The sequence below is a fragment of the Procambarus clarkii genome, chromosome 10, assembly GCF_040958095.1.
Source record: "Procambarus clarkii isolate CNS0578487 chromosome 10, FALCON_Pclarkii_2.0, whole genome shotgun sequence".
NCBI lineage: Eukaryota > Metazoa > Arthropoda > Malacostraca > Decapoda > Cambaridae > Procambarus > Procambarus clarkii.
The window spans coordinates 51,502,889-51,515,388 of NC_091159.1; the positions used below are offsets into that span (position 1 = coordinate 51,502,889).

At 44.6% G+C, this 12,500-nt stretch overlaps 2 protein-coding genes across 2 annotated transcripts in view; one reads left to right on the plus strand and one right to left on the minus strand.

Annotated features, from left to right (window-relative positions):
- Positions 1-2,970, plus strand: part of LOC138363370 (autotransporter adhesin BpaC-like) — a 13,701-nt gene extending 10,731 nt beyond the window's left edge. The window contains exons 2-4 of the mRNA XM_069322400.1: positions 2,144-2,311; positions 2,356-2,502; positions 2,798-2,970. Of these exons, the coding sequence (XP_069178501.1) occupies positions 2,144-2,311; positions 2,356-2,502; positions 2,798-2,970 (488 nt within the window). The remainder of the gene's footprint in view (positions 1-2,143; positions 2,312-2,355; positions 2,503-2,797) is intronic.
- A 95-nt stretch (positions 2,971-3,065) lies between these two features.
- Positions 3,066-12,500, minus strand: part of LOC138363371 (glycine receptor subunit alpha-2-like) — a 272,709-nt gene continuing 263,274 nt past the window's right edge. Inside the window, exon 9 of the mRNA XM_069322401.1 lies at positions 3,066-3,277. Coding sequence (XP_069178502.1) covers positions 3,066-3,277 — 212 coding nt within the window. The remainder of the gene's footprint in view (positions 3,278-12,500) is intronic.

Here is a 12,500-nt window from a genome sequence, read left to right on the forward strand (position 1 = left end):
TGTGAACGGCGGAAAAAGATATAGTTTGTTATCAAAATTACAATAATAAGTCTTATGTTATTATGGTATAAAGACTGAATTGTCAACTTGGAGAAATTCGCGGGCTGTCATCCTTATATTTGATTTACAAGATTGTTTAAACTGTGCCTTATAATATAGCTTCAATTGTACCGTTTTGGTTAATTTGTACCGTGGGTACAAATAAGTACCATAGTATATGGTGCTTCTTACTCGGCCCTGTCACGAGACTTAAGAAACATCGCTCCAGAAATTCTCATACAAATGCAGGTCGGCTGTTTGGGCCACCGTGATCCCAGCCAATGTTTACCACGACCAGCTGATTTAGTCGCATTTAAAATAAAAGGACGAAATATACCTACAACAATGTGATTGGAACACATACAATAAGCACGTGTTCCACTTAAGCACGTGGTCGATGTTTTGATGCTGGGCTGTGATGAAACATCAACCTCATTGGAAACTCGAACGGAGGGCTGTCCGGACCCTGTAGTCTGACTGGTCACTCCAGTATAACAATAATGGTTGTGAGTGATGACTGTGTTGTGATGACTTGTGTTGTGATAACTTGTGTTGTGGTGACTTGTGACAGACGCCGGTCGGTCACACCGCGTTATGAAGACTGGATGTTGTGTTACTTGAAAACAAACTACGTGTTAATTAACGGTAGTGTGTATGTGAACTAGCAAATTCCAGTGTTGCTGTTTATGGTTGCGAGTATTTTTATTATTAGTTCCGTGTCTTAGTAAAATTCAAAAAGTGCGTTGTGACCAAGACGCCGAGGCAGGACACGTCGCTACTAAATGTTAATTCTTAGCAAGTTTAGTCATTTACTGGAAATAAAAGGTGGATATTGGCTTTAATTGCTGTGGCAAAATTATGGACTTGTTGAGTACTTTCAGTTCTTGAAGTGTTTCTCGTCTCGTACAGGATATTATTTCATTGTGAGTGATTCATGAATGTTGCAAAACACCGCTTTTGTTTGTGTTAGTGAGCACGTGGGAGTAGTGTTGACGCTGACCCCCTCGTCTGACCCCCACTACGGACAGCTCTGACCCCCCTGGTCTGACCCCCACTACGGACAGCACAACCCTCCTTCAGGAGAAGGTAAGCATCACCTCGACCCTCAAGTGTGACCTTTCACATGTTACATACGTTGTATATGATGATATGTGTATACAGGAATGTCAATAGGCACGTTAATAATTAATTTTTCTGTCGTTACAGGTAAGAATTTTTTTTAAGCTCATCGCGGGACACAATTCCACCTGTTTAAGGTACGTTCCTGTTAACTTTCGTTTCCGAAGGATTTTATTTTTTCAATAAAATGTTTCAGGACACGCGGTTACCATCATATAATTAAGGGTAAATATCAGACCCTGTTGATAGGCGCCTCCTGAGGGCGCCTAGGCCTACTTTTATTGGTCCTGGGGGGGGGGGCCTAGATCTACCTTATTGGTCCTGGGGACGCCTAGGCTTTCCTTTATTGGTCCCAGGGGCGCCTAGGATTTCCTTTATTGGTCCTGGGACGGCGAGGCTTTCCTTTATTGGTCCTGGGACGGCGAGGCTTTCCTTTATTGGTCCCAGGGGCGCCTAGGCTTTCCTTTATTGGTCCTGGGACGGCGAGGCACACCTTTATTGGTCCTGGGGGTGCCGAGACCTCCATTATTGGTCCTGGGGAGGGGAGGGGGTGCAAAGGCCCACCTTTATTGGTTCTGGGGTGCCGAGACCCCCCCCCCTTTTATTGGTCCTGGGGGTACCGAGGTCCCTTCAGAAACAAGCCTTCATGTATTTATTTTTTCCTTTCGTTTCTGTCTCAATACCGAGGCAGCAAGCTTACTTTAGAGTCTCTCGTTGTACGTAAACAATAACAGGAAAGATACATTTTTTTTGGTCTCTCATTGAACGTAAACAACATTTGGAAAGTTCCTTTGCCCAAGTTCATCTGATGTTTAAGCAGATGTTGAGCAACTTCAGCTATACAAACGATGTTATTTTGTTTCTGAGTATTCCCTGGAAACACAAACCATAACTGTCCCTATTTTCCGCTGTTAAAACTTTCAAAAAGTTGTTACATATTGGCTTAACGTGTTTATGACGTATTAGAACGTTGTTACAACTACAGGTGATGCTGTAGATGCTACAGGTGATGCTGTAGTTGCTACAGGTGATGCTGTAGTTGCTACAGGTGATGCTGTAGATGCTACAGGTGATGCTGTAGATGCTACAGGAGATGCTGTAGTTGCTACAGGTGATGCTGTAGTTGCTACAGGTGATGCTGTAGTTGCTACAGGTGATGCTGTGTAGTTGTTACAGGTGATGCTGTAGTTGCTACAGGTGATGCTGTAGTTGCTACAGGTGATGCTGTAGCTGCTACAGGTGATGCTGCAGCTGCTACAGGTGATACTGTAGTTGCTACAGGTGATGCTGTAGATGCTACAGGTGATGCTGTAGTTGCTACAGGTGATGCTGTAGTTGCTACAGGTGATGCTGTAGTTGCTACAGGTGATGCTGTAGTTTGCTACAGGTGATGCTGTAGTTGCTACAGGTGATGCTGTAGTTGCTACAGGTGATGCTGTAGTTGCTACAGGTGATGCTGTAGTTGCTACAGGTGATGCTGTAGTTGCTACAGGTGATGCTGTAGTTGCTACAGGTGATGCTGTAGTTGCTACAGGTGATGCTGTAGTTGCTACAGGTGATGCTGTAGTTGCTACAGGTGATGCTGTAGTTGCTACAGGTGATGCTGTAGCTGCTACAGGTGATGCTGTAGTTGCTACAGGTGATGCTGTAGTTGCTACAGGTGATGCTGTAGCTGCTACAGGTGATGCTGTAGCTGCTACAGGTGATGCTGCAGCTGCTACAGGTGATACTGTAGTTGCTACAGGTGATGCTGTAGTTGCTACAGGTGATGCTGTAGTTGCTACAGGTGATGCTGCAGGCTGCTACAGGTGATACTATAGTTGCTACAGGTGATGCTGTAGTTGCTACAGGTGATGCTGTAGTTGCTACAGGTGATGCTATAGTTGCTACAGGTGATGCTGCAGCTGCTACAGGGTGATGCTGTAGTTGCTACAGGTGATGCTGTAGCTGCTACAGGTGATGCTGTAGTTGCTACAGGTGATGCTGTAGTTGCTACAGGTGATGCTGTAGCTGCTACAGGTGATGGCTGTAGCTGCTACAGGTGATGCTGCAGCTGCTACAGGTGATACTGTAGTTGCTACAGGTGATGCTGTAGTTGCTACAGGTGATGCTGCAGCTGCTACAGGTGATACTCTATAGTTGCTACAGTGATGCTGTAGTTGCTACAGGGTGATGCTGTAGTTGCTACAGGTGATGCTGTAGTTGCTACAGGTGATGCTGTAGTTGCTACAGGTGATGCTGCAGCTGGCTACAGGTGATACTGTAGTTGCTACAGGTGATGCTGTAGTTGCTACAGGTGATGCTGTAGGTGCTGCAGCTGCTGCTTTTGCTGTCCTCTGTGCTTGTTGGTGCTGTTAGGCTGCTGGTACTGTTGCTGAAATGGTGAGTGTTGATACTTTGCTGGGTTATTGCTGACTTGGACTGTTGTAGTTGCTGATACTGTGGTGGTTGTGGGTTCCTGAACATTACAGTTGCTGTGGTCCCTGTTTTCGTCCTGCTGCTCCTCCTTCCCATCCTGCTGATTCCCCCTCTCAGCTTCTCCTTCACCTGCTCTGACCAGCAGTTCTTACTGCTCTTGCAGTCCACGTATATCCAACGTGACTGCAGAGAATTAGCAGAGGAGAGCACATCCATGGCTTAAAGCAAGCCTGGAGAGTTTGAGTTTGGAAACAGAAACAAATAAGACAACCGCAGCGAGTGGAAACTCTCAATGGTTGTCTGGGGACGACCCGACCCCAGCAGGGGGAGGAAGGAAATATGGCCACCTGGCTTGCTGACAACCAGGAGATACTGCTATGGTAACAGACGGCTGCAAATTGCCATGGAGACGAATGGAGGCGTCCGTCCTTTTGTTCTTTGGGGGTGGGGGGTGGGGGGGGGTGGGGAAAGACTGTTCTGACTGTTCATGGGAGGTGACTGCTCAGTGGAGGTTGGGTGGAGATGGACTGCTCAGGGTAGGCTGGGATGGAGGGGACTGTGCTCAGGGCAGGCTGGGTGGGGGAGACTGTGCTCAGGGTAGGCTGGATGGAGGGGACTGTGCTCAGGGCAGGCTGGGTGGAGATGACTGCTCAGGGCAGGTTGGGTGGAGAGGACTGCTCAGGGCAGGTTGGGTGGAGGGGACTGCTCAGGGCAGGCTGGGTGGAGATGACTGCTCAGTGGAGGAAATCAGGACCAAATATCTGTCAAAGAAGATGCGCTTTAGAGAATGGAGAAAACGTTACCCCCTCTCTTCTGGAGAAGATAGTCTCCATTAGGAGAGAGAAAGAATTAAATGCACATTTGGTATTCAATGGAGTTTCATTAAACTAATGCACGGCTTTTCTCTTTGTGAAATTGTAATTGGAACACACGTGTTGCAGATTGTGTTTGTCTGAAGGAAGAAAGGAAGATGAGTGGGGAGACGGAAGAAGCTCCACATTAGCCAGGGAGTTAGGAAATGATGTCAACATTTGGTCTGAGGTGCATGTGAAAGGCGCGATATCATCATTATTTTCAAGTCGAGGTGTGTCTCAAGGGCTCTATTATTTAACTTGGAAGGTGGAAGGAGCTCTACCGTTAGTTTAATGCTTAGATAGAGCCCCGAAATCTATCATTTTCTCAAGTTCCACGTTTTTATCTAGTCCCAAGGAATAGCCTGAGGCCCAGGCTGGTCATGCGATAGCTTGATCGGTAAGTCTGTTGCTTGAAGCGGCCCGCAGGCCCCAGGTATCCGTTACAATTCAGTTGGTTCAGCACTTCCTTCGTGAACTTTTCCAATTGTTTCTTGAACCTTCCTCGCGGGCTGGTCGGTGCCAATTTTGTCTCTTAAACACAAGAAGAATGCGACAAGTTCCAACTTCCGGCGAGGAAGGCAGAGGGTGAGTATAAGAAGCTCCGATATTAGGTCTGAAGCGCGACAAATTTCAACAAGTTATCTTTTTTTATTATATATGTGCAAGAGTTCTTTCATTCTTGCAAAGTCACTACTACGCATAGCGTTTCGGGCAGGTCCTTAATCCTAATTTTCCCCCCGGAATACGGCCTGCTAAATCGTTTTACAACAACCAGGTAGCCATTCACTGCTGGGTGAACAAAGGGCTACGGTTTAGGATTGGCGCCCAGTCAATCCTACCCGGCCAGGATAGGAACCCAGGCCAAAGCGCCGGGCGACTGCTTTACCATTGTGCCACGGAGGCTATAAAACTATTTAGAAGCAAGGGAGAATATTAGAGGTTTTATCATCGAGTTTGGACGGCAAAAGGCGCTTGAGAGAGCCCCAACATCCGGTCCAGAAGGGAGAAGATTGTAACGAACTCCAACATCTTGAAGGAATTTGTCATCAGGATAACTGATATGTAATATCTTGAGGCGTTTGTGGTTATGCGCGGGCCTTCCTCCAAAGAGTAAAACCAAGAATCAGTTATAATTGTTCTTTAAATTAAAATAATTATTACAACGTGTGTCAGATCCTCTTTTTCTTACATGAGAGGTTCTAAATTCTGGCTCAACAGAAAGTCTTGGTTTTCTTTTCCTTTATTTTCTAGATTTTCTATCATGTCTACGCTCTCTCCTGTCATTTCTTCATCATCGTTTAGCCCATTTCTTTCCAACTTTCTTCCTAACCCCCCATGTGTTAGGAAGAAACTGGACTGGAAATTAACTCCAGGCTTCTGAGTGGAACTGCGTCAGAGGCCTGTTTAACTCTAAGAATTGTTGGGTATCCATGTTTTTGGTCTTAATGTCCTCAATTCACCAGCAGGGCTCAAGAATAATCGATATAATTGATTTTCCTTCCCTAAAGCTTTATTGTTTATTGTCCTCAAACTTAATTATGTCTAGATGTTCTACTAGTTTTGTTGTAATTATTCTTCAAACGACCATTCATGTACCTTGCAAGATATGTTTGTCAGTGACGCTAGTTTTCAGTTCAGCGTCTTCTTCCTTTCACATGACCTGTATTTTGGTACCACATTTGCCGTCTTCGAACTGCTAGGCAACTCTCCCATTTTGACCAGACCGCACACTAGAAGGTGAAGGGACGACGACGTTTCGGTCCGTCCTGGACCATTCTCAAGTCGATTGTGGAGAATCACAATCGACTTGAGAATGGTCCAGGACGGACCGAAACGTCGTCGTCTCTTCACCTTCTAGTGTGTGTGGTCTGGTCAACATACTTTAGCCACGTTATTGTGACTCATCGCCTGCAACTCTCCCATTTGTTAGTAAATCATCATTGCTGGAGATAGACACATAACACGTGCATATTTTTTTACACACAAGCCAAAACGTTGCCTGATACTACTAAAGGTTCCGTTCAATCTTTCTTGTTTCCTTATTTCTTTTTTTTCCTGCTGTTTCCTCTTCAATAATGTTTCCTTTCTGCTATTTTCCTTTCCTCACGTTTTTTTTCCTGCTGTTTCCTACAAAGCTTCAGTGTAGGTTTCCTTGGAGATCCTTCTGTTGTACTTCAACGGAAGCCAAGTTTGTATTTTATTTTTCAGAGTTCGGTTACTTGGAGAACCGCAAGAAGTACACAAGTCACACAGGGAAAGGGGGATAAAGACAGATATGGCCGCGAAAGAAAAGAAAAAGCTACTCTGTGCTATCTTAAAACACAAATACGAAATGTGTTGCTGTGGGAGCTTCGTGTCCCCAGGATGAATGACACTTTCAAGGGACGTGCAATGCCTATTGCCCGTGCTGGTGTGAGCAACAGCACCCATCTTGCGACCTGACAATATCGCAATCAGCTGCATCTCGCTCGCTATTGTCAGTGTAAATCGCTTCTTTCCACAAACCTTTTGTTAACAAATTTGTTGGGAATTGGTTACAAAAAACACACAATGAAATAGGAAACGCCCAGATTGATTTTCTTACTGGAAAACTATTATATATTTCTGTGGGTTTTACTATCTTCCACTCGGGAAGCAGCCGTCGTGTGTTGAAACAACACAGACGTCTTTGCCATAAACAACTACTACAAAATCACGTTTCTTTTTATTGCTGATCTCGAGAGGCCTGACAGCCGGAGAGAGAGCAATATCTTGCCAGCTGACACACACACACACACACACACACACACACACACACACACACACACACACACACACACACACACAAATGGTATAATTTGTTACCACCAAATTACTGTGAAAATCATAGTAACAGCAATATCAATAATAATATAATTATTATTATTATTATTAGACTCGCTGCGCTTATATTTGGTTAGTTTATTAACAGCGTTACGCACATTCCCCGTGGCCCTCAGTTACCTGTAGCAAAGCTGGAAGGTTATTATTAAGTTTACTGACCTAACAGCTTACACCACAACAGCCACCTTACAGACCAACCAAAAGTTTACGCCAGAACACAGTTTACGACTCAAGTAAACTCTTAGTTTACGTACACCAAACAGCGAAGTATTCTTTATGGTGAATAAATTCTATGTTACTTAAGCTGGTCTGCTTAAAATTAATGGAATAAAATTTGAGGATTACTGAGAAAATCCGTAGCAACCTTGGTGGGGATTCGAAACTATGCGTTAAACACGGAATATGCGCTGAATACGCTGGGAGTACCCAAGCGCATAGGTTCGAATCTACATCACAGCTCCCACGGATTTTTTGCCATTGATGCATTACGTTAGTGTGATTTACTCTTTGTGTATTAGTGTTACTGTGTGTTAAAGGCAATTAACACACAGTTAATGGCAACAGTTAAGGCAATCCTCTGTTTTTGTTAACCTTCCAAGATAACGATGTTATTGTGGTTATGGTGAGGTGAGGTGTTCACCTCTTTGTTATTATCGTTTGTTCTTTTTGTTCTCGTTGTTGAGCTGTTCTTTAGAGGTGAGTTAGGGTGAGGGGTGAGGGAGAGAGGTGAGGAAGGGAAGCATGTGAGGGGCGAGGGAGAGAGGTGGCGGTAAAGGAGAGAGGTGAGAATGAGGGATAAAAGGCAAGGGTGAGGAAGTGAGAGAAATGAGGGAACGAGGGGAAGAACGTAAATATGAGGATGAAGTAACTAATAAACACGAGGGAAGGAGGGAGGGAGAGAAGCAAAAACAGGGTAAAGAGGAGGTAGGTGGAAAAAAATAAATAAGGAAGCCAGAAAGACGGGAACGAGCTCTCTCTCTTCCCCTCTCTCTCTCTCTCTCTCTCTCTCTCTCTCTCTCTCTCTCTCTCTCTCTCTCTCTCTCTCTCTCTCTCTCTCTCTCTCTCCTCTCTCTTCCCTCTCTCTCTCTCTCTCTCTCTCTTTCCCCTCTCTCTCTCTCTCTCTCTCTCTCTCTTTCCCTCTCTCTCTCTCTCTCTCTCTCTCTCTCTCTCTCTCTCTCTCTCTCTCCTCTCTCTCTCTCTCTCTCTCTCTCTCTCTCTCTCTCTCTTTAGAGTACCAATATTGACGGCCTTAATGAAACTGTCAGCAGGGGGGCCACTTGTATATATATATATAAATGAACACAGAGAGATGGAAATACCTCAGCACTTACCCTAGTCAATGTAAGGTATGCAAATGTGTACGAAATAAGTGGTGACCCTGAGCACTTAGAGTGTATATCGCCCTATCATTAGTGTGAACTGAATATTCTGTGAACCTATTTACCGTTCAGGAAATATTTAGAATACCCATTAAATATTCATGGGTTCGTAGGGTCACATTAGGAACCTATTTTCCAGTGATTATAATAATGTCAAGAGCGGTAATGGAGGATATTTTGAGAGGGGAAAATGGGTTATAGATCGAGATGAGATCAGTGTGGTAGCCACGGATGAGTCTGAGTAACTGTAATTGGGTGATTTAAACGGTAAAATTGGACAAGACAATGGGGCACACCTGCTGACAACTGCGGTATTCCACACCTGAGGTATTCCACACCTAGGGTGACCTCTCACCTGGGGTATTCCACACCTCTAGTCTCTTTGAGAAAGATGTCTTAGAGATATCTTTGAGAAAGATATCTTCAAAGATATCTTTGAGAAAGAGACTACAAAAAATAAAACCGTGTGCCATGTAGAATTTAAACACGAAAGTTTAATAGACATATTGATGGAACACCTAGAGAGAGAGAGCATGTGGGATACAGCTCTGTACAAAGCTTCCAGGTGAACTTGTTGAGTGAGATAACTTACTCTAATTATACTGTAAGATTGAGTAAGATTAAGGTACTGGACGGGATTCCTGGCGATGCCCGGGATAGTCTCTTCCTCCCCCCCCCCCTCCTGCCTAACCACTTGGGTTGGACGGTAGAGCGACGGTAGAGCGTCATACAGGTCGGAGTTCAATCCCCGATCATCCAAGGGGGCTGGGCACCATTCCAAATTTTCCCCCGTCCCATCCCAAATCCTTATCCTGACCCCTTCCCAGAGCTATATAGTTGTATTGGCTTGGCGGGTTCCCTGTTAGTTCCCTTCCTCTTTCCTCCCCCCCCCACTGGCCAATAACACCCCCTCCCGATCTTCTGTTTCATATTCTCCCATCTCTCTCATTCTCCCTCCCTCTTCCACCTCTCTTCTTCCCCATCTCCCTTCCATTCTCCTCCCACCCTCATTTCCCCCTCGCTCTCTCTCTCTCATCTCCTCTATTTTCTCTCGCTCTCTCCCTCCCTCCTCTTCTTTATCCCCCCTTTCACTTCTCGTCTCGACTGGCCTTGAACCTCGAACATTTTATCTTATAGATATAGATTAATCATTTGTCAACTCCAATGGTGACTCGGTGTGTTTGAGGTTGAGGGACGGTGGTCTCTCTCTGTCTCTCTCTCTCTCTGTCTCTCTCTCTCTCTGTCTCTCTCTCTCTCTGTCTCTCTCTCTCTCTGTCTCTCTCTCTCTCTGTCTCTCTCTCTCTCTCTGTCTCTCTGTCTCTCTCTGTCTCTCTGTCTCTCTCTGTCTGTCTCTCTGTCTGTCTCTCTCTCTCTCTCTCTCTCTCTCTCTCTCTCTCTCTCTCTCTCTCTCTCTCTCTCCCTCTCTCTCTCTCTGGAACAGTTTACAGCTCTGAGATTGAAACTACACACAATTTCAGTTTGATTCAGTTGCGATGGTCAGCAGTAATGTTTGCCCTGTGGTGGCCGTGAAATCCAGGACGAGGATAACTGCCCATTGCCAGCCTCCACACGGCTACTAAACGGATATTAGATATTGTATTTTTGTAGTATGTTTGTTGCTCACTAATATATTATCCAGGCTTTTTATCCTTCCATTATTGTATTCTTCATTCATGCATTCTATTTTAGTCATGTATTTTGTTATTCAGTCTGTTCTCCAAACAAGCTGTAATTTAGTTAATAATCATCAGTTATGTAGTCAGTCATCCAATCGTTCTGTCATTCACACTCAAATTATAATTCCGTCATTCTACTATTTCGGTATTTAATAGTCCATTTTTTCCTTTTATTTAATTTATACTTAAGTAATTCTGATCTTTATAGTCTCTCTATAGTTAAGCTTTGCTAACCTCACGTCATTCTAATGTCATTCTATTATTCATTCATTCAATTCTACAGCCATCGGGTTCTCAGGTATATTATCCACCCATTCTAGTATTTTTGTTTTCTAGTTAATCTATGTCTCCTAACAATCTGTATCTTCCCTCCCACTTTCCTCCATGCTTTCTCTCATTTTCTCCTCCTCCTCCTCTCGTCGGTCCTTCATTCTCTCCCTACCTCCTTATTGCTCCTTCTATCCACCCCCCTCCAACCTCTATCCTTTCTTAAACCCTCCACCTCTCGCCTTATCAACCTTTCTTCTACCCCTCCTCACTTTCCTCCTCGTCCCTCTCACACCCTTCACTCCCTTCTACATCCACTCACCTATTCGTTCACCCCCATCCTACGCTTCCTCTGCTATACCACTCCCCCCTGTCAACTCAGGTTGGCTAAGGCAACCAGGATTTAATATAAGAACGTCCTCTGCTACCCAGAATTCCTCATTTTTACCTTCAGAGAGGATACGATACAATTCCTCAGGTCATTCTTGAAGATTGGAGGCAGTGTCTTCAACCTCCGAGCTCTTACTAAAGATGAATTTGGTCTACCTCAGCATTTATTGATGAATAATTGTAATGTATCATACCACAAGGTATACCGAGCAATAATGTGTTATATCACAAGGTATATATATATACATTACTCAGTAGTAATGTGTTATATCACAAGGTATATACCCAGCAGTTTTATAAACCACAACTAATGTTTTTAATACCAGAAATTATTTCGCAGAAAGTCTCTCTTTTTTTTTTACAACGTTGTTGGGTACGCCTATGATCCCGCCCGAGGCTTGAGTCACACGTCTGATTGGCAGGCCAGTCATTTGTGAGTAGCAGGCCAGTCATCTCTGAGTGGCAGGTCAGTCATCTCTGATTGGCAGGCCAGTCATCTCTGATTGGCAGAACGCCTCAGATATCTCTTTTTGTCTTACTAGGGAAGAGATCTGAGGTATTCTTGCACTGTGGATGATTATGAAAGAGAGGAGAGAGTGGTGGAGGCTCTCTCTCTCTCTCTCTCTCTCTCTCTCTCTCTCTCTCTCTCTCTCTCTCTCTCTCTCTCTCTCTCTCTCTCTCTCTCTCTCTCTCTCTCTCCCCCCCCCTCTGTAATGAGACTTTGAGCCTCTCGATATCCCTCAGAAATTAATAAAACGATCATGGAAGCGACAGCAAAGGTCGCCATAGTGAAGCCGATGGGCCAGAACCACTCCCCCCTCCCTCCCCCGCCTGGTAAACAACACCATTAATGCGACCTGGCCAATTTCCCTGGCTACAAAGGTAGACAAGACCTCAATGAAGACAATTCCACGCTACTAAAAGACGCTTCGAACAGACATTGAAAACCTCACAACTAAGAAGATGTTAACGTAGAAAAGAAGCAAAAAAGAGTTAGTTTAAAGAAGGAAATAGAAGAGATGCATAAAAAAAGGGAGAAGAACGTTAATTAGATATTCCAGTTTTCACTGAAGATGGGTTTGGAAGCCTCGTTTATCTCTTCAAGACGCTCTAAAATAGGGAAAACCTTCTGAGAATGTGACCCCAGGGTGTTGGGTCCCAAGACCGCCTCTTCTTTTTCCAAGTAGTGTCGATCGTCTGAGACAAGTGGGAGTTACCACTGATATATGTAGGAGTTACCACTGATATACGTAGAGGTTACCACTGATATACGTGGGAGTTACCACTGATATACGTGGGAGTTACCACTAATATACGTAGAGGTTACCACTGATATACGTGGGAGTTACCACTAATATACGTAGAGGTTACCACTGATATACGTGGAAGTTACCACTGATATACGTAGAGGTTACCACTGATATACGTGGGAGTTACCACTGATATACGTAGAGGTTACCAGTGATATACGTGGGAGTTACCACTGATATACGTGG